Below are 22,162 nucleotides of genomic sequence, written 5' to 3' on the forward strand. Positions count from 1 at the left end.
GTAAAGTTCTACAATTCATGGCTTGATAAAAACACCCTAAAGAAGCTTGTGAGGGGTTTGTTATTTACCGTTTCTGATCCCCTTGTAACGAACATGTTAAAATCTGCAATTGCTCTGCTGGCACAGTGATGTGCTAACGTGAATCATGGAATGTGCCAGCAGAGCAACTTCATTCCATAATGCCATGTTCCCTGAAAAACTTTATTATATTTTATATGTAGACACACCTACAAATTCAAGATGTACAACAATTATAGTTGATATGCTTCTTTTTGCTGTGTATTTGTAAAGCTTTTCTTCATAATTTAGGAGTATAGATCAACCTTTTGTGGATGAAGATGAGCAAAACCTTGTTCTGACTGGCTGGCTGTAAACCTTAATGTTTTGGATGCTGGAACTTATAGGAATTCACTAAGAAAAACTCAATGTAATTTAAACATCACCCTGTAATATTAACCATTTGCTATGGAATGGACCACATGGGACTTTTATTCCTTTGTTTTAATGCCATAGTTTGTTGATTAACATGTGCAATATGAATTAAACAAATAAATTTTATATTTATACATGCTTATTTGAACGTTGTTGTTGCATTAGACTATCACAATATAGCAGAGAACTGTTTTAATGTATTACTGGTTAATCTGTCAGTCGCTCAAGTGTGACAATCTGGTCAATCCGTCAGTCGCTCAAGTGTGACAATTTGGTCAATCCGTCAGTCGCTCAAGTGTGACAATCTGGTCAATCCGTCAGTCGCTCAAGTGTGATAATACTTGTCCTCAGGAATTGTTGGAGATCCTGTGTTGGATTCATGTGTACAGTGGACCTGTTATTCCGTGTGTCAATACGATTGATATCACAGAATGTGATCCAACTTTCTGGATGCCATACGGGGCATCAGTGTCACACAATTTTTAGCCAATGTCTACAAAATCTATAGCAGGGAGTGCACGTCACCAGTAAAGGTGAACAAGGAACCTATATAAGATCATTCAAACAATTGGATAATCTCATAATGTTCCAGTCAAAGTAATAAACACAACAGAAAAAGAAGACCAATGGACTGAACAAATCCAAATAGACCAGACCTATCCGAAACACCTCTGATGGAACCAGAATTACAAGTACACATAAGTACTGAATCACCTGAAATAGAATTAGAATTACAAGTACACATAAGTACTGAATCACCTGAAATAGAATTAGAATTACAAGTACACATAAGTACTGAATCACCTGAAATAGAATTAGAATTACAAGTACACATAAGTACTGAATCAGAACCAGAATTACAAGTACACAGAAGTACTGAATCACCTGAAATAGAACCAGAATTACAAGTACACATAAGTACTGAATCACCTGAAATAGAACTGGAATTACAAGTACACAGAAGTACTGAATCCCCTGAATCAGAACCAGAATTACAAGTACACATAAGTTCTGAAATAGAACCAGAATTTACAACTACACACAAGTACTAAATCACCTGAAATAGAACTGGAATTACAAGTACACATAAGTTCTGAAATAGAACCAGAATTTACAACTACACACAAGTACTAAATCACCTGAAATAGAACTGGAATTACAAGTACACAGAAGTACTGAATCCCCTGAATCAGAACCAGAATTACAAGTACACATAAGTTCTGAATCATCTGAAATAGAACCAGAATTACAAGTACACAGAAGTACTGATCTGAATCAACTGAGGAGTCTAAAAAGTGTGACAGCTCCAGTCAACTTGAATGCGTAACTTTTTCAGTTGGTTCTGAATATGTCTGCTAGTATCCTCCATTCTGTTTCTAGAGATATTCGGAAAGAGAAGATAGTACCAGGAGTCCAGAAATGTACCATAGTCAAGCTTAACTCAAAATGGAGTCCTTGATGATTGCAACAACTGGTGAGGGATAAGCAGTATGGCAACAACTATCAATGTTAGAAAGAACAATCTGGATTTAGACCAGGCAGAGGATGAATCAACGAAAATATTCACTCTTGGAAATATTATCAAACATTGTACAGTGACAATATATAAATATTGCATGTAGCTGAGGGTAACATTGAAAATTTTCACCCCAAGAAAATCATTGTCAACCGAGGCGTACCCTCAACTACTTGCAATATTTGTTTTATTATACTGAATATTATATAAACAGCAAAACAGAAAGACTTGCGTCTGTTGACTTTTGATCAATCACTATCATGCGATATTTTGTATATCAATGTGGGTATTTGTGTTTATTACAAACGCTCAAACGACATCGTCTAACAATCTACGGTGTACCATACATGCATAAATTTGACATGTGATAATTTTTATATCAGTCGTTCTCAAGTAATGTTACCAGTTGCTACATACTCTCACCCTAAACAACAGTCAACGTAACAAAAACAGTTGTTTTGGACGCCTGACTGTCAATATAAAAAACAGCTTCCCGCTTAGCTCCTAACGGATAGAGAAGGAAAAGATGCCTCAGGACTACCTGAAGACAAACAGTAGAAAGAGAAACAAAGGACTTCCACAGCAATAACTGGAGCCTCCTGCCAAACAGAGTAAAGACCAACAGTGGTGGAGAGATATCCTGTTGCGCCCCAGGACCTCTACATACAAGAGGTGTAATGGGCAGTAAGTTAGTAAATAATTTCAATATTTAAACTGATAATACATATAATTATATCAAATATTCTGATGTTGTCTTCTCAGATATCCCCCTCTATTTCTTATGTATTTCAGTCATTGACACCAATCTTCACAAACATTCAATCATCAAACATAAAGATTAGTGCCTCTCCAGCCCCAGAGCATACCAAATACCAATAAAGAAATGAAATAAAATGAGCTCATTAGGCCATGCCTATTTCTCGGGTAACTGCATATTTAAAAAAAAAAAGGTCTTTAACCAATTCAAGACCCAGCTATTTGCCATCTTGTTATTTTTGTGGCTTTTGAAATATAATATTTTCAAAATCCAATTGGGGTGCAAGTGTTCAAGAAATAACTTGAAAATGTTTACATTGAGCCAAAATGAGGACAAGCTGAGAATTCCAAAAGAAATATTAATTTAAAATGTTTATGGTTTTATTTCATCAGCAAGAGAGAAAAAAATGATAAAAAGACACATGATAAACATGGTTTACATTTAGAGTGGGTGAAAATCTGATATAATCATTACACAGAACTTCCCATAATACTTTCATCAAAAAATGTGTTTCTTTACAAAAATTGATTATCCATACAGTCACTGTTGCTGTCACATGTCATCTCTAGAAACAGTGTTACACAATTACAGGTACACTGACTGATGTGATTACCATTAGTCAATGTTGGACATGTATCACTGGCGTGTCTATGAACATTTCCCTGAAGTTGCACAACGACACAAATTTGCTTTGCTTGGCATTTCACGAGAAAAGTGTTAATTTCTGACTGGATTATGAGTTTTCATCCATGGCATGGTGGTTTGGATAATGACAAGTTCCAGGTTGATCTGAAGCTTTTTCATTGTCATTTGTATCCATAGAAACACTCAAATCTTCAAATCCCTGAGCAACATTGTCAGATAAATTCAGTATGTCCCCTGAGTGATCTTTTGCAATGGGTGCTTCCGCCAAGTTACTGCAATCAAAATCTGTATCCTGCTGATCTGCTCCACTCCCATTGGAATGATCCATATTTCCCAGGCTTCCTTCCTGGTGATCTATATTACCCATAAGTCTTGGTTGTTGTTTTCTCCTTTCTTCAAAAAGTTTGCAATGCTCACTCGTTCTAGAACAAACATCCTCTGCAGTTTCACCCACACTATTTCTGATGTTAGTGTCAAGATAACAATTTGATAATAGCAAAGCAATTGCTTCTCCATTTTCTTTCTCTGAAGCTGCCAAATGAAGTGGAGTCTGTCCACTGTTTGTTCTGGAGTTTATGTCAGCACCCTGTTCTAGTAGTACAGAAATCACCTGATTCTGGTTCCACCTCGCAGCGCTGTGAATCGGGAACCAGCCATCTTCTGTCTGTGCTGCTATGTCTGCATTGTGGCTTAAGAGGAACTGTAAGATAAATCCCAAGTTATAAAATTATTCCATTAGAATTTAAATCAATTAAAATTGCTTAAAAATTGAGTATATACAAACTACTATGAACACAATTCTTTACGGACAACATTGAAAATGCAGAAGCCATGTAGTTTCCATAGCCTGTCTGCCCATAATCTTTTGTGAGTGCAATGATGTAAATCTTGAAATTGTCAAAATCCTAGCCATTTCTTGCATATATGCTGGAATGCTCATTTTGAATCATGAGCAATTTTGTAGCAATTTTTTTTACACCGATCGTCACACGAGATGTATTAAGTTATGGAGCTGTCCGTGTCAGTCTGTCAGAGATCAAGTATTCCAAACTTTTTTTCATAACGGATCATATACAGGGTTGAAATCTTGTCACAATTCCTCCCTCACGAAGCGTAATAATGAGGTTGCATTTCAGCTGGATTGGTGCACCGTGACCTTTAGGGCTAAAAATATGTCAAAACAGTTTTCCAAACTTTCTTTACATTACAGATATTAACATTGCCCTGAAAATTTAATAGTTACAAACTTCCTCTAGGAGGAATACAAGTTCAGCTGGATTGGTCCGTCCATATGTGTGTTCATCCAAGGTTATGTTTTCCAGACTTTTTCCATAATGGATGTATGTACAGTATTGATCACAATTTCTCCCTCAAGAATTGTAAGAATGAGTTTGCATTTCAGCTGGATTGGTGCACTATGGTCTACTTTAGAGATAGAAGTATTCAGGCATTATATCTGCATCCCATTGTAACAGGCTTCTAAAGTTACCTTAACCATATCTTTGTGCCCGTTATAACAGGCCCGGTGTAGAGGCGTGTACAAGTCACTGTCTCGACTGTTTACCAGAGAGGGATCCTCATTCAATAAACTTTCAGCAATGTCCATGTAATTGTTCTCAGCAGCCCACAGTATCTTCTTCTTTGGATCCTCTAGACACACAATAAAATATTTATCAATAACTTTTAAAGAAAAAAGTACTAAATCATCATTTTACATGTCGATGAAAACTTTAATTTCCATGTATTTTATCATTACCACTGTGTTTATCATTCTATATACCACCGTATATATGTATTAAAAAAAACCTGTTGTCATACTTTGTATTTCTTCTTCAGATTCCTCATCAACACCTTGTTCATCCATTTCCCAAAAACTCTGAAACATTCCAGGGTTGTTCAATCTGGCAATCATAAGCTGTAAAAAGTTCAAACTACTGTTAGGTATATACACTCCAATTGGAATAGTAAGATTTATTTCTGTCATAATTCAGACCAGTTACTAAGCATAGGAGATTACGACTGTTATTAGTAATCTCCTATACTCATTTATTCTCCATCCAATTTAGGAACCGGATTCATTCAGATCATGAGTGACCTGATCTATTATAGGCATATGACTACGCCAAATATATCGTTAAGTCTTTATGTCTTTCTTTGTAATCTAATCATGTCTGAAAATCAGGAAACAAGGCATATTTTATTTATACGAATCGTCAATATTGTAATATTACTATGTATACTATGAACAGCTACTGCTAGTAACAGCTAGCCAACAGGGGACCGTTGTCAGAACCGAGAACGTGCTTGTCGCTGGTTAAACACAGAATATAAATCGAATTAAATATTCACACATACAGCTTCTAGATCTAATAACTCTGGTTCAAATGGATTCATTGTCCTACTGCAAAAACATTCAATGGCAATGTTTGTTTTCTATCAAGGCCAAGCAAGGCTTTGTTTATCCCTTGTTTATCACCATTATTTGTGGGACCTCGAACCCGATATATATATATTATCATAATTTATAAATGGCGGGAAATGTGCAAAAAATACTAAACAAATAACTTTGAAAATTTTTGAAATTAGTTAGATAGTATGATAAAAGGCAACAATTCTGGAGACCTGTAAATATACACAATTTCTCTTTAGCATATCTTGATGACCTACCAAACACCTGCCATACTCCAAGGGCCCCAACTTATGACGTGCAGCAGTACGAAGTACTTGTGTATCCTTGGTATAAATTGCAGATATTCATTCTAACCAATCTTTTCAACTTAGCAGTGAAATGAGTTTTTATAAAAATTAAGATCATATTTATATAGATGAAGGGTGGGAAAATAGATCGTTTTTGGTTATCTAAAATAAGAGGCCTATGGGCCACATCGCTCACCTGACCGGAGTTATACTTTGGTGTTGTTTTTGTTTAGCTTTTGTGACTTAGAAAATCAATCTTTATTCCAATGAAAAATTCCAAAGGGTCCCAATATAACTGAACATAAATTCAGACAACATAGGGATGCCTTATTCTCTTGAAATAGAGAAGTGGACAGGTATAGTCTACTTGCAAACCGTTATACGTTGTGATTCGAGAAAATGTGTAAATACTGGAACTGGTGATGGGTTAATAACGACAACTTTCAACTCAAATATGCCTGTGTAAATCCCACAGGAAATATAAAGTTGGCTATTTTCGAAGGCATACTGCAAACGACCACCATTTCATATTTACCTTCTTTGAACACTGAAGATCGAGTTCTGATATACTATTTCATGACAGTTTGTAATACGATTGGAAATACAGAACTTACTGATTGACAATTATTTTGTACAAAGCATTTAAGCATAAAAATTGAAAGCAATAAAAAGAAAACTGTGTGATATTTAATCAGTCTATTTGAAGGCATCCTAAACTATCGCAACTCTTCAGTGTTGAGAAGGTGAATATGAAATGGTGGTCGTTTGCAATGGCTTCGAAAATAGCAAACTTCATTTACTGTGGGATTTACACAATGTAAAAGTAAGAAATGCATGCATGTTTCATTGTGATAGGGAGCTAATAGGATGTTAATTTAAGGTGAAAAGTTGAAGCGGACAAGAAATTCGGTTTAAACCATTATAATCGCAATAAGCGGCCAAAGTTCAGGCAAGATTTCCTGAATCACTTTGTGTGACACTGGTCTGAGATTCGGAAGAGGCGTCCGTCCAAATATCCAGCTTTGACGAATCTTGTTGAGATTACGCCTAGCTGAGTAGCTCAGTACGTTAGCACGTCGACTGCTGAACTGTAGATCACTGGGCGAGTCCAGCAGGGGTTTTAAAAAATTTTCTGATTGCTTTCTACTAAAACTAAATTTTTTTTACTAAATAATTAAGTAAATTTGAAAGTTTTCAGTTTCAAAAATTATTGTACATATTCTCCACTTTTCATCCATATCAAATTTCTCTGCCATGACCGTGTAGCATAACTCCTTTAAACAGACAAGGTATTTCCACAACTTTAACATAATGCATGCATCTGTCACAAAAAGATCTGACCTATTCAATATCCCCTGAATTAATTAAGGTGGAACTTTTATATTTGTATATATAGATTTCTTATGGCAAGACCTTTAATTTCATACCAATGATCTATGTGACCTTAGCATTTTCCCAGAACAGCTAGGTAATGTTAGTCATATTGGTGTTGAGGCATCTGCATGTTAATGTGTGAATTCATGTTCAGTTATGTTGGGATGCTTTAAAATTTTCAAGGGAATAAAGATTGAATGGGGTTTTTTTTTAATCACAAAAGCAGATCAACAACAGGACCAAGTTGACTCAGGTGAGCCATGTGGTCCATGGCCATGATGAACCTTTTGTTTATTACATGTAATAGGTGAATTTTTTATTTAAGATCCTACAGGAGTTTCAGACATATCTCTCCCGCAGGACTTTACCCAGGACTGACTATGAAGATGTCTTGAGGTTCCCAGAACCCTGCGTCAGCTTGCTCAGAATCCTGTAGACTTTTGAAGTTATCACTCAACTACATTTCGATTCACAACTTTCTGAATTTACAATGACCATTACGTGTATATGTAATTCATTTAGATATTGTTATTCATAGTTTGTTACATACCAATTTTCAGTTTATACGCCCGTCTTTTGACAAGATGTATTATAGTATAGTGATGTCTGTACGTCCATGTATTTGGGTTTTTTGCTCACCTGCACTGAATTAAAACTCAAGTGAGCTTTTCTGATAAAGCTCAAGTGAGCTTTTCTGATCGCCGGTTGTCCATCGTCTGTCTCTAATCTTTTTACATTTTCGACTTCTCCAGAACCACTGGGCTAATTTCAACCAAACTTGGCCAAAAGCATCCTTGGGTGAAGTACTTTCAAGTTTGTTCAAATGGAGGGCCATGTCCCCTTCAAAGGGGAGATAATCACAAAAGTGCAAAAATAGGGTGGGGTCATTCAAAAGTCATCTTCTCAAGAACCACTGGGCCAGAAATGCTGAGATTTTCTTGAAAGCTTCCTGACATAGTCCAAATTCAAATTTGTTAAAATCATGGCCCCCAGGGGTAGGATGGGGCCATAATAGGGGATCAAAGTTTTACATGCAAATATATAGGGAAAATCTTTAAAAATTTTCATCTTAAGAACCATTGGACTAGGAAAGTACGAATTTATATGAAAGCTTCCTGACATAGTGCAGATTGAAGTTTGTAAAAATCATGGCCCCCGGGGGTAGGTTGTGGCCACAATAGGGATCAAAGTTTTACATGAGAATATACAGGAAAAATCTCTAAATATGGGCCAAGGTGACTCAGGTGAACGATGTGGCCCATGGGCCTCTTGTTTGTTTCTATTTTCATTTCTTTGTCACATGTTCAGCTGAAATTTACTGTGTATAGTTTCTTTTATAAATGCAAATTTAAAGAAAGTATGTCACAGCTTGATGATGACTGATAGTAAGTAAAGTACTACAACTCATGGCTTAATAAAAACACCCGACGGAAGCTTGTGAGAGGCAGATCAATGAAACTACATTTTTTGGACAAATTTACAAAATTTGATGTCCTTGAAAATATATAAAACCACAGTAGTAAATTGTAGTTATTAGTGAATGGGTTGTCAGTTGAATAGACTTGGGACAAGTGTAGGTATTAGTGAATGGGTTGCCAATTGAATAGACTTGGGACAATTGTAGGTATTAGTGAATGGGTTGCCAGTTGAATAGACTTGGGACAAGTGTAGGTATTAGTGAATGGGTTGTCAGTTGAATAGACTTGGGACAATTGTAGGTATTAGTGAATGGGTTGTCAGTTGAATAGACTTGGGACAATTGTAGGTATTAGTGAATGGGTTGTCAGTTGAATAGACTTGGGACAATTGTAGGTATTAGTGAATGGGTTGCCAGTTGAATAGACTTGGGGACAATTGTAGGTATTAGTGAATGGGTTGCCAGTTGAATAGACTTGGGACAATTGTAGGTATTAGTGAATGGGTTGTCAGTTGAATAGACTTGGGACAATTGTAGGTATTGGTGAATGGGTTGTCAGTTGAATAGACTTGGGACAATTGTAGGTATTAGTGAATGGGTTGTCAGTTGAATAGACTTGGGACAATTGTAGGTATTAGTGAATGGGTTGTCAGTTGAATAGACTTGGGACAAGTGTAGGTATTAGTGAATGGGTTGTCAGTTGAATAGACTTGGGACAATTGTAGGTATTAGTGAATGGGTTGCCAGTTGAATTGGTACAATGGTTGATTATTAGCCCCCCTCCTCTCAAAAAAATGTTCTGTATAGAAAAAGTATATATATAATGTGTCTCAAATGAATGCTTTATTTAGAAAAGAAATTATTTTACACTGAATTTGAATTAATTTATGATCAGTTGTATAATATAATTCATGTTTTTTAAAGATTATTTTCTGCATGCAAGTATCTATTTTGAAATGCTCGATCTAAGTACTTGTAACTGCATGTGCTTTTGTACATGTATCATCAAAGGCAGTCTGCAGCATAAAGAAATGAAGTTGTGTGTAATTTTCATTTAATGGAGTGACAACAGTGAACTTCATTAGCATACATTTAAATTCTTCTCTGTATGTATCATGACTGTGAATTGTTAATTTCAGGCTTCTCCCTTATGAATCATGCTCCTCAACTCCAGACAAGGTCAAGGCCACACAGAAAAACTGTAAGTTTTAAAAAAAGAGGGGGTTCACGATTTAATCAGCGTCATCAGTTTAGAAGCTGAGGATATCACTGGTTTAAAATGTCCACATACTAAATTGATAGAATTCAAAGAAATTTGATAGGTCATAAAATTGTATATTTGTCAGTGCGCTGTAATATAGAAGTTGAAATGTTGATATATCCATGGTTTCAAAACTGTTTAAGTTATTAATCACTGAAAGTTGCACAATTCATTGCCCTAGGAAAACTGGCACATAGTTTGGAATCCATGTAAGTTAGATTCTTTAAGAATGTTTTTACTGAAGCACGTTTTAATGACTAATGTTACACACTCTCGTGTAGATTCAATTCGTCCTCCTGTCTAAGTTAAATTTTAGAATTTTTTTTTTTTTTTGCTTTATCGTTAAGTATTTATGACTAAATGTGACTTAACTGATGAATTCATTATTACCTTAATTCAGATGTTATTAAAGGTTATTTATTCTGCTAGTAATTATTGATAAATTAAAACAAAGAATTCTTTATAGAGAATGATTGTGACTGATGATAAAAAAGTCATTTGTTACATTTTGAATTTTTATTATCAATTGCTATACAGATGCAATACATACATTAGAGAATAACTGATTTTCCACCAAGTTTATAGGCTTTTGAATTTCAATTGGAAGATGTAAATCATTGCTGTCTTAATAGGAATGCAAATTTATTGTGACACATTTGTAACATAAACTGTCTGGTGTTAGAATCCTAAGTCCCCGACATTTTGTACACGAAGTCTGATGTGGTTTAATAACTATTAATCACCAATGATCTCGTACATGATTCTCTTGTGTATAGAATGTTATTTTTGTCCCTATCAAGGGCTGAATGTAAGCTCAGGTAAAAACGTCTGTGTTTATATATACCAACAGGCACAGTAAGTGATTTGTCAGGGACCTCTGGAATGCAGGGACAGAAAGAGATGATGTGTCGTCTGGTCAACTGTCTCATGGTCATCTCCAGTCATGCGTGACTGAACAGCAGGTAACGATACACTGAATTTAGCATCAATACACATCAAGCCAGCTTGTTAATATTTGATAGGAATTCCTCTGTGCACGCCTCTCGTTTTTGATAATTGAATTCTTGGCCACCTTTGAAGGAAAAGTTAAAATTTATGTTTCATACAGGATGAAAGCTTCATGAGAATTAGCAGCAAGTGACCAGGTCTGTTATTGATTCTTAAGATTTAGTGAAAAAATTTAAAAGATGTTTTATTCTGCCAATTTTTCTTTCTTTCATGTATTGCAAATGATATATCCATTATACATTATATACCGTTTGGTTGTATTTTATGTTTAATGGCTTTCCCTTGACCTAGAGACCTGTCAAACTCAGTTTCAGAATTTTCTAATGAATCATATAGTATAGAAAGAAAAACTATAGTTTTATTTTTTTACAAATCTGGTACATTTCATAATGTGTTATAATGTTTGTAACACATTTACTATTTATCACTGATTGTTTTCAGAATAGAAATGTCAGTGAATTTCATTTCCTGTATAATGACATATGGTTTTAGTTCATATTAATTCTGATTAGTTGTGCATGGTGTGTGTAGCATATTTACTCTTTAGCAGACTGGTAGCTTTTGATCTGAAAATGTCAATTAAATTGAATGTTTTAAAATTCCTGAATTTTAGTGTGTGTGTGTGTGTGTGTTGGTAGCATGTCATAGTCTACAAAATGTAATCTGAAAAAGTGATACTAGAAAAAACACAGTATAATCTCCAGAAAAATGCATACATACACAATATACACAATCTGCTGAGAACATACATACTTGTGAAGGGGAGATTACTCATGATTGATAGTTTGTTACAGCTTGTATGTCTGTGGTGAAGAAATATGAATCACGGGACTCTCGCACTTAAAATTTCCATATTGATTACGTTTGTATGTTTTACTGTGAAATCTTCGCTGTTGATTTAATGGCATATTTAGGGTGTAAAGGGAGATAACCTAAACCAAAGAACAGGTGTACATGTTGATCCTGGACTTTTTAGGGGGAGGCAATACAAAACCTTATTATGGCATGTTAAAAAGTGTTCAACCAAGCACAGTAGTGACTTTAGAAAAAGCAACAGATGACACAAGAAATTTAATCTGTGATCTTTTCTACACCTAAATCCCAAACCCTTGATGGCCCACTGAGAACAGTTAGCTAATACAGTGACTGATGATTATCTTCCAGAAATGTTCAAGATAGGAGGACGTGGGGCTTTTTTCAATGAAATTTAAAAGTGCAAACATTAATTACATGTAGTTTTGCCACCTGTATCCCAATTTATTTGACATCTCATGATATGGGTATTTAACTACTTTATTTTATTTTGACATATTTTTTGACACTGTCATCAATTTAATTAGTTCAATGTTCAAGCAGAGAAGATGTGTGGATAATTACTTGAGTGTCAGCTAGTTGTTAAAGTGACCTTTCATTTCACCTTTGTGGGAGTGTCAGATTAAAACAAATTTTGCCAAAGAATGTGTCCGGAATTATCTAAAGACACATATCAGACACTGTTGGATTAAATCATTTTAAGAAGCATTATTCTTTGAAAAATTTAATTGTGTGTCTGCAATGTTCTTATGAGTTGATGTGTTTAAAAATACCACAAGTTGTACTGCCAGTGTATCTTTTATAATAGAAAATTCACCTAGAACATGTCTTATACATGCATCAGCTAGAATTTCTCTCTCACAAAAATTATTTAGATCTGTTATCACTGAGTACAGACAAGATTTTTCGCTTGTTTTTATCGGCTATGATGAAGATTTTTATTCTATATAAAACTGTTTCTGTATAAACTGTGTGGCCTTGATTGTTCTTTGTTCAGACACGAAATGCATATAATATTATATATTCATAGCACAATTTCATTACTCATTACGTTTGTCTTATCCCTCTGATGTGTAATTAATGCAAACACCTTGTGTCATTCTTACACTTTCACAAGAACCCAGTTCACAAGATCATACATTACCCTGTTTTCTGTTTGTCTTATAGTCTTTCTGATAATCTGATTACACAAAGGGTTAGCTCTGTAATATTGTCCTCTTGTATTCTTACTGTCATTAAAGGTATTAGAAGGTCAATTGCTTTTTAATCTGATTCTTGTGAAATTTAAAGAAAGCTATAAAGTTCATATTAATAAACTATTATGTCAAATTGGTACATGATTAATCGTTCAGGTAATTAATTTGTGATTAGGGAATGTATAATGTTTAGACTCTTGGATAAAAGGCTGCAGTATAGTCTCTAATGACCCAGGTGCTTCTAAGCCCCCTTGTTTAGTAATGAAGGCTGGTGAATGTGTACAAGACAGACACAGTGAAACTTCTGAATAGACATCCGTGTTTTAAAGTGGGCCGGAAATTCAGGTCCGCATGGAATTTAATTCTCATTCATATGAAGCATACTACAGGTAGGTTTGATGAAACTGACAAGAACTGGTGATGCTTCTTATCTTAAAATGCATTTGAATCTGGATCTTTTGTTTTAAAAAAAACCTTTAAAATCAATTCTGCTCACAGGCATAGGATGGGTTAAATGTGCCTTTCACTGGTTATATTATTAAGATTGATAAAGACAAATTAATATTTAATGATTTTAGTTGTTTATGCAATTGCCTGTGTTGTAAGTATCTTTCTACTTCATTTAGAATGTATTGAAATTGCAGTTTTTATTGATGATAATGATTATAAGCCTATGTGTTATGTAATGAATCATTATGTTGTTTGGAAGTGTATGACTGGGTCTCTTGTTTACATAAAGATAACCCATTGATAAAAGGATTGCAGGGTCCCTGGCAGCCATACACTATGGGGGTCAAATAGGTGAAAGAGCAACTTCATTGCAAAAATGAATTTAATGATGCAGTATTTCAAGTTTTGTGATCTACAAAATGATTTGCAATTAAAAAAATATATATATATTGTGTGTGTGAATTATATACATATATAGGAGAGTTGCTTTTCCTTTGTCTGTGTGCATTATATACATGTAAGTATTTTCAACGAAATTCTTCAAATTTTATTAGCGATTTTAAAGGTGTTGTGTACATAACTCTGGTGAAAAAACCCATCCATTTTAAACATATTGCTTGAAATTTATGTTCATTCATAAATTTTTTTGGCAAGGATCATTTTAAGCCAAATTTGCATATAAAGACTCATTAAAACAGGAGATGGTACAAAGATAGTTTTACACCCTTTATGTTACTTTATATCCAGGAAATTACTTCCCATCATGTTAATGGTGTCTTGCTTGTGACAATATGGTACCATGGATGTATGTATGGGTTTCTTCGCACTTAATAAGAAAATACAGCCACAAAGGGCATTTAATGGTGCTAAACAAGTGTGAAATTGAAATTGTATGAGAGATTTTATCTGGTCATAACTTTAATATAAGAATATCTCTTTCTTAGAGCAGTTGGGCTTTGAATTGAATTTATTTTCTTCTCATTATAATATATAGTAAACCGACATATATTCTTTATCTAAGACCCAAGGGCATTTTTTTTTTCATTTTCAAAAGCTGTCTGACTTACTTATTGAAAACACTGATATTGTGTTTTTAGATATTTAAAGGAAATGAGAAGGAAATCTTAGGATTTCCATGATATAAATCTAAGTTTTTGAGCTTTATCAGACTTTGTTAACCCACCCATGAAATTACCTCTTCATGCCCGCTTCTGCATCATTTAATACTCTTTGGAAACATTTGTTTATAGTGTGGTATATTGTCCATTTTTCTGGCAAGTCGTATTTGGCATAAATTTTTGTATTGTAATGTTTTGTCCACATTTTTTGTCTCCTCATTCAAATACCTTGTCTTTGTTAAGTTTTATATGTAGTCCTCTACTAATGGGATCCAGGTTAGAATAGGTCTCAATACCCCTTGCTTGTTGTAGAAGGTGACTAAATGGGGAGGTCCTTCAGATGAGATCGCTAAACCCGAGGTCCTGTGTCACAGCAGGTGTGGCACGATAAAGATCCCTCCCTGTTCAAAGGCCATAAACGTCGAGCATAGGCCGAAATTTTGCAGCCCTTCACCGGCAGTGGTGACGTCTCCATATGAGTGAAATATTCTCAAGAGGGACGTTAAACAATAATCAAATTACTAATGAAACAAAAGGGAGCTGTGGGTCTTCTCTTGATCTGTTTGTCACTCATCTTTGCTTTCCACACTACTGTATTTACAAATGTATTTTGTTATGCTTTGAATATACCTGTATGAATATTGATTTAAGCTTGCAGTATCAGGGTGTCAAGTCCCTATTTATTCCTATATTTTCCTATAAACTTGAAGGTTCCTAAATTTTCCCTATAAGTCATTAAAATCCCTATATATCAAAAAAAAAAAAAAAAAAAAAAATGACAGTCCTATTTCAAAAATGATAAAAATAAAAAAAAAAATAAAAAAATCCAGGAGCTGATGTTACATTGATATTTAATTGGATTGTTATGAAGAGAATAACTATGATGATTGTATAAGAACTGTCTATTGGATGGAAAACTGTCCACATCTGAAAGGATTTTGTCTTTGTTTATGTTAATATTATTTCTTCCCCAGTAAGATCTATGCTTGCTAGATTTTATGCAGAAACAATATAAACTTTTATACAAATTCTTTAATAAAAACCCAATTTATTCCTATAAATCTGCTGTAAAAATCTATATTTGCCCTATAAACTGGGGGGGGGGGGGGGGGGGATTCCTATAATCCTATATTTTTTAGACCAAAAGTGGCTGTGACACCCTGCAGTATGGAACAGTGCACAACTATATGCATGTAGATCAAATTTGATTTCTGCTATGGTTGACCCACCTTTACAAGAGTTATGTCCCTTTGTATAAAATTTGTTTTTCTGAAATTTAGAATTATGACATCACTATCATAGGTAAATAATTTACTACTGATTTTTCAAAAAGTCTAACTTAATTCCAAAGTGGAAAAGTCTTGAATAAAATTGAAGATTGTTTTTCTAGGCAAACTTCCTACTTTAGATTGTAATTCTCAGTTTCCAAGAGCCATCACTAAAGTACCGTAACTAGTGATTACCTATCTCTTCAAGATTGGAAAATATGCTTTCAGAATCTTTTTCTGTGTAGCATGGTCTGTGGAATTTGGCACTTCTTCTCAGAGATAGCTAATATTGAATTGTGATTTATCCATTTTTGATTTACTTCCTTCATCTTGATATGCCTTGAGGTAATATGGTCATTGTATATAAGGAATCACTTTTGTTTGGAAAACCTTTAACATTGAAAGGTCTAAGTTTGCAATACATTGATGAATTCACTTAAGTCTTTGATAATATTTCAGTGAAATTTTCTTTTAGAAATGACATTTTTCACATTCTTACTTTCATTTTGATGACTGTGTGTGTACGTTACTTTAGTGCTTCACATTCTTACTTTCATTTTGATGGCTGTGTGTGTATGTTACTTTAGTGTCTTTTGATGCTGTTGGGTGTGATGCACTATTTGTTGAAAAGATGAAGATAACAGTGATCAATCTCATCAGTTGAGAGACATAGATACTATATGCAGATGATAATGGAATATTTACTACATAAATATGGGAAGTTGACGATGGAGAAGCTGAAGTCATCCCATTTGTCTTAAAGTTGAGTTGTTAGTTTGTTGTTAACATAAAATATCTAAGTGTGAAGCAAATGTGGAAGACTCTGTGGTGTCTTTTATTTCGAGTTCACTGGGATATATCAAATCAATATATGAATGAAAGTGTTGTCGATATATCTAAATGTCAATTAAAAGGCCACAGCAAAAGATTTTTTCTTTCATGGTATATATAATGTATACAAGTTCATTTTTTCTTCTCTGCTTTCACAGTCTTGGGAGATAAACTGAATGTATGAGTCGTAGTATGATATGTCTGTGATGTCCTCTGCTTAAATTCTAAAATACACAGTCCTTGGGTCAGGAGTTAAGACTTTCGGGGGGAGGGGGATGTCAAAATGATTAATATGCTTCAAACTTCCATTTTTCCTTCTTCTGTAGTTGAATAGGAATTTTATGCATATTTTGAAAGATAATAAACATGTGCCCAAAAGACTCCATATTGAAACTTAAAATACAAATATGAGACTCCCTGTCTGTATAATGATCCTCAGGTGACCATTAAGGCCCGTGTGCCACGTGTTTCATCAAGAAATTAGTTTGCTTTATATTAAATTCATTTCAATTGTAAACCATTTACAACAAGGAAATGTTAAGAGTTTTCTGATTAAAATATTCTTTAATATCCACTTTTTTATGATTCCAATCATGCAGGTTTGGTTCAAATTTGAAATATTTCTGAATTTTGGCCATTTCATTTTATTTTATTTTTAAAATATAATTTTTGAGATATGTATTTTTAAATATTGACATGTTTCTTGAAGATTTATCGCATTTCACCTTTGAATTAGAACGCTTTACCCGATATAGTATTGCGTTGTGTGACGACACAATATTGAATGAGACGATTGAACAGTTTGAATGACATGTTTGATGTAATACAACAAGAGTTTTCATTGGCTGATTACAGCCCACCCACTTTCTCGAGCGGATTCAGGTGATCAGATAAGATGGACAGACTAGAAAATTACTAGCTGGAGAACTGTACCTCTCTGAAAAATATTGTGACGGAACAGAGAGCTACAGATCCACCGCTTATAAAAACTTTCGATTTTAGTTTATTTATTTACGAATAGGCACATATACAATATAAATACAAGACAATATCACAGAGGAACAGAAGTATAGTAGGAAAATATGTCAGGAATTTTTTTATATTAAATTTATGAGACAACAACACAAGAATACAACTTTTTCTCTTTTTTTAATTTTTGAAGTTTGTTTTCAAATGCCGACTATACTCCTGTATAAGGGAATTTGGGCAGACTTATACATATGGACCAATGAGAGTTTCTGTTGCATTTTGCAAATGTATTACAAACAGATTCAATTGTGTCGTCACACAACGCAATACTATATCGGCCAAAACGTTCTAATTCAAAGGTGAATTGCGATAAGTCACAGATTTACAAATTATTAACAAATAGCATTTTTGAATTTTCATAAATATTTTTTTGTTTAAAAAGTTAAAACTGTGTCTTTTAGGCATGTTTATTAGATATCCCTATTGTGTGTCAAATCACAGCAAAAGGACTCTTAAAATCTCTTATTTACAAATGAAATGCCTTTTTAATCATTCAAAAAAAAACCTCACAAAAACGTCTTATAAAATAATTGAGAGCTTGTATCACTCTTACGATGGTAATATCATGCTTCATATGAGGCACTTTAAATAAAAGCTGGTATAATGAGCCAACTTAGAGGTACTATTCACTACCTGGTGTTTTCACAATTCCTCGCCCTCTACCAAAAACAAGTCCAGAAAAATCATGATAATAATCTTATCGTCCTCTAAATTCTTCACCTCTCTCAACAGCCAATGAGGTGAGCAAACAGTCGCCTTTGTAATTTCACCCTAAACAGTTTTAAAATCATGTCAGAAATCTATTTTGGCTACAATTACAGATTGGGTTCTCCCTAGGTTAGCAGAGGCTGATAAAATTGCAGGTAACTGATTGATCTTTTCAGGTGTATGAAGTGGTTCCATAATTTTTGTAAGTGGTTGTTCAGTAGATTTTTTTCTTACAAGGAGATAGTTGATGACAACTAGATTAAAGTACAGGGTTCAGACTTTCAGAAATATTTCATTGAAGTTTCTTAATTGGATTTATTCAAATTCTGGAGACTCTCCAAAGTCATTGGGTAGGTTTACCTTGTCTTCTGCAAGAGGTGGGGAGAGAAGTTGGCTTATTAATTACCAGCAAATTGATACTGTTTGAAGCAGATTTGACATAAAGGCTTGAACTGTGTTGGAAGAATTATAAGAATTCTTGTCTCAATTCAATGACAATATTTTTTTTTGAAGATTTTGACTTTAAGAAGGATAAAACATACATGTATTATAGTTTAGAAAGTACATAACACAAATTTTGGTGTAGTGATGAAAATTACTGTTGGTATGCTATATTTGTGCTTTTGAGTGTGATATTTCGTACTCATTTCCTTGAATTCATGTGCATTGTGAATGACCGAGTATCTACTGGAATGAACAAATATACAGGTAGATTCATATTTCAAAACCTGGTAATTTATAAATCTCCCCATCCAAAAACTCCCTAACAAATTTGCTAGATTCTAGATTCAAATTAGCAGCACAGCTGTAACTTTGAGGAGGGAATTAAATGGCCAGCGGGATACACCTTCTGGATAGACACAAATGTCTATCCCATTTTTTCCCTGGAGGTCTACAGATTTAATATGTGTTTATATACCCGGGTAAGTATCTTTAAGGAAGTTAGCTCCACAGCTTTTGAGCACAACTGTGCAGGATGCTATGATGGGTTAAATACTTGTTTGATACCTATTTCATTGGTTCAAACTATTATATACATTTATTACTTAATCCTATCCAGTTGAAAAAATTTATGTCGATTCAAATTTTGAAAGGGTTTGGATATTTTTGATAAACGAGCATCATTTTGTGATGGAAGGATTCATTAATTAAAAGGTTCTGAAATCTGCATGATTTTACAGTTTCCGTTTTAACCAATATGTCATTTTTATGCGCCTTGTCAAAGATGGGACGTATTATGGTATGGCATCGGACGTCTGTCCGGACCCTGTAGGCAAATTTCAAAATTAACTGTAAGGTCCAGGATCTTTCAACTTCATACATTTGATCACCATGATGAGAGAAAGATGCGTATTGTTTCTCAAGGTCAAAGGTCAAGGTCGTAGTATTACTTGTTAGGAAAACCTTTTAGGCAAGTTACAGACCGAACCAAAAACTCCAGGATCTTACAACTTGGTACATTTGATCACCATGATGAGGGAAAATTGCCTGTTGTTTTCAAGGTCAAGGTTGTAGTATCAGTTAACAGAAAAACCTTGTAGGCAGAATACAGACCTAACTATTGGGACTAGGGCCATCAAACATGGTACACATACTCCTCATGCCAAGTGAAGGACACCTTTTGTACTTCAAGGTCAAAGGTCAAGGTTGTAGTATCACTTAATAGGAAAACTTTTTAGACAGGATACAGACCAAACAGTAAGGTCCAGGATCTTACAACTTGGTACATTTGATCATCATGATTAGAGGAAGATGCCTATAGTTTTTCAAGGTCAGAGGCCAAGGTTGTAGTACCTATAACTTAATTGGTAAACCTTATAGGCAAAATACAGATACAAAATACTTATTGGGGCTAGGACAGTCAAACTTGGTACACATACTCCTCATGCCAAGTGGAGGCCGCACCTTTGTTCTTCAAGGTCAGAGGTCAAAGTCATATTATCTCTTAGTAGGAAAATATTGTATGTAGGATACAGATCGAACTGTTAGGGTTAGGACCATCAAACTTGGTACACATACACCTTATGCCAAGCGAAGGATGCTTTTTGTTTCTCAAGGTCATATTATCACTTAATAGAAAACCCTTGTTTTTGTTACAGATACAGATATTGCCCTGAAATTTAGTCACAAACTTCCTCTTGCAGTTGGATTGGTGCACCATGACCTACTTCAGGGGTAAAAGTAGCTCAGACAGTTTTCCAGATTTGTTTTCGTTATGAATACAAGTATTGCCCTGAAATTTTGTCACAACCTCCCTCTCAGAGAAATATATTTCAACTTGATTGGTGCACCGTGACCTACTTTAGGGCTAAGAATAGGTCAAATAGTTTTCTGGACTTTTACTGATCATGGATACAGATATTGCACTGAAGATCCAATGGGTGCATGTTGTACTTTTTGCAGTACTCGTTATACCCCAAGACATGCATTTCAATTTTATAATATATGATACAAATTGTAAAGACATGAAAATATTTCAAATGTTGTGAATTCATTTGATTTGGTTGATATATTTTTCTAAACAGAACAAATTCATAATTGATTTACCTGAAATTTTGTTTGTGAAATTACAAATATAAAATTCCTTTAAAAAATAGTAAATTTCCTATAGTATTTAAAAGTTGAAATAATTACCCCACCCTATTTAACTATATACAAATTTTTTCACTCTTTTGGGCTTAATTGGGATATGGTGGGAATAAATTACTTTCCCTACATTATTATTATATGTTATAAAAACATAAATTTTGTTTTTGATAAAGGAAGTACATGTAATATATTTTTGTCTTGATATGGACATCATTAAATTTTGTGAAGTTGCACTGAGATTTTAAAATGACAAAATACAGTCAAGCTTTTGAGCATCAATATTTTTGTTTCCAGATTTATTTGATGAATTAAGGTATGAAACGCAAACGTTATTATCCAGACCAAATTGTGTTCCCCAGGGAATGGGAACTTGGAAGTCCAGATCAAATACATTTAAGACTCTTAATTAATTCTGAGGTTACAGGTCAAAGCTACAAATATTTGATATCCATTAAGCCAGTATTGCACTACAGCTCTAGCAGTAAGACTTAATTATAATGAAATGTTAGCATGTTTCAAGATTTTGAAAAATCTGTTTTAAAACACATCTTAAAGATATCAACTTCCTGTAAGAAATGCATGTCTAAGGTCCACTTATTCTGTTTTAAAGGACAGTAACATGTTTTCATGATTTTTAAAAAAAAATTATTTGTAGCATTAGTGTCTTTACTTTGAATGATGAAATTGAGAATTTTCTTTAACCATGTTTTTAAAACTGTTTGACTCTCCCGTGAACCTACAATATGTTGAAACTGATCCTCATTTTGAGATGGATACTGAATTTTGTCCATGCTTAATACTTCTAAAAATGGGGGCCCATTTCCTACCTTCTCTAATATTGCATGAGTGTCCATTCACAGATATAATGATAGACTTAGGATTTTTCTTCTTTGTGTAGAAGATTTCATCTCTGAAACACCATATTACGTACAGCTTAGTGAATGACATTAATTTTTTAACACTTACTGAAAGTCTTTCTGTTCAGAAATGAATATGAGACTGGTAATTACCTTTTACTATTCTAGAAGTTTATCTATCAAAGCAAACAATTTT

General features: G+C 34.1%; 2 protein-coding genes across 4 annotated transcripts in view; one reads left to right on the plus strand and one right to left on the minus strand.

The window, feature by feature from the left end:
• LOC125645583 (vacuolar protein sorting-associated protein 18 homolog) overlaps positions 1-574 on the plus strand; it is a 58,417-nt gene extending 57,843 nt beyond the window's left edge. For both annotated transcript variants that reach the window (XM_056139683.1, XM_048871173.2), the window contains one exon: positions 310-574. In XM_056139683.1, coding sequence (XP_055995658.1) covers positions 310-373 — 64 coding nt within the window. In that variant the 3' untranslated portion in view covers positions 374-574. The remainder of the gene's footprint in view (positions 1-309) is intronic.
• Positions 575-3,067: 2,493 nt separating this feature from the next.
• On the minus strand, positions 3,068-5,844 carry LOC125648192 (ankyrin repeat domain-containing protein 49-like). Of its 2 annotated transcripts, none has more exons than XM_048875155.2 (4): positions 5,706-5,844; positions 5,169-5,265; positions 4,840-5,000; positions 3,068-4,050 (listed from the first exon to the last, which is right to left on the minus strand). In XM_048875155.2, the coding sequence occupies exons 1-4, from the start codon at positions 5,742-5,744 to the stop codon at positions 3,439-3,441; spliced, it is 909 nt and encodes a 302-aa protein (XP_048731112.1). In that variant the 5' UTR covers positions 5,745-5,844; the 3' UTR covers positions 3,068-3,438. The 2 variants fall into 2 exon arrangements, with proteins under 2 accessions (XP_048731112.1, XP_048731113.1); XM_048875156.2 differs by having other exon boundaries at positions 5,582-5,712.
• Positions 5,845-22,162: the final 16,318 nt, after the last annotated feature.

The sequence above is a fragment of the Ostrea edulis genome, chromosome 6, assembly GCF_947568905.1.
Source record: "Ostrea edulis chromosome 6, xbOstEdul1.1, whole genome shotgun sequence".
Classification (NCBI taxonomy): Eukaryota; Metazoa; Mollusca; class Bivalvia; order Ostreida; family Ostreidae; genus Ostrea; species Ostrea edulis.

Coding starts and splice junctions, on each gene's coding strand:
- LOC125648192 (XM_048875155.2), bottom strand. CDS start 5,744: ATGAATCCATTTGAACCAGAGTTATTAGATCTAGAAGCT. Junction 5,266..5,705: donor AGTTATTAGATCTAGAAGCT/GTATGTGTGAAT, acceptor AACTTTTTACAG/CTTATGATTGCCAGATTGAA. Junction 5,001..5,168: donor ATCTGAAGAAGAAATACAAA/GTATGACAACAG, acceptor TTGTGTGTCTAG/AGGATCCAAAGAAGAAGATA.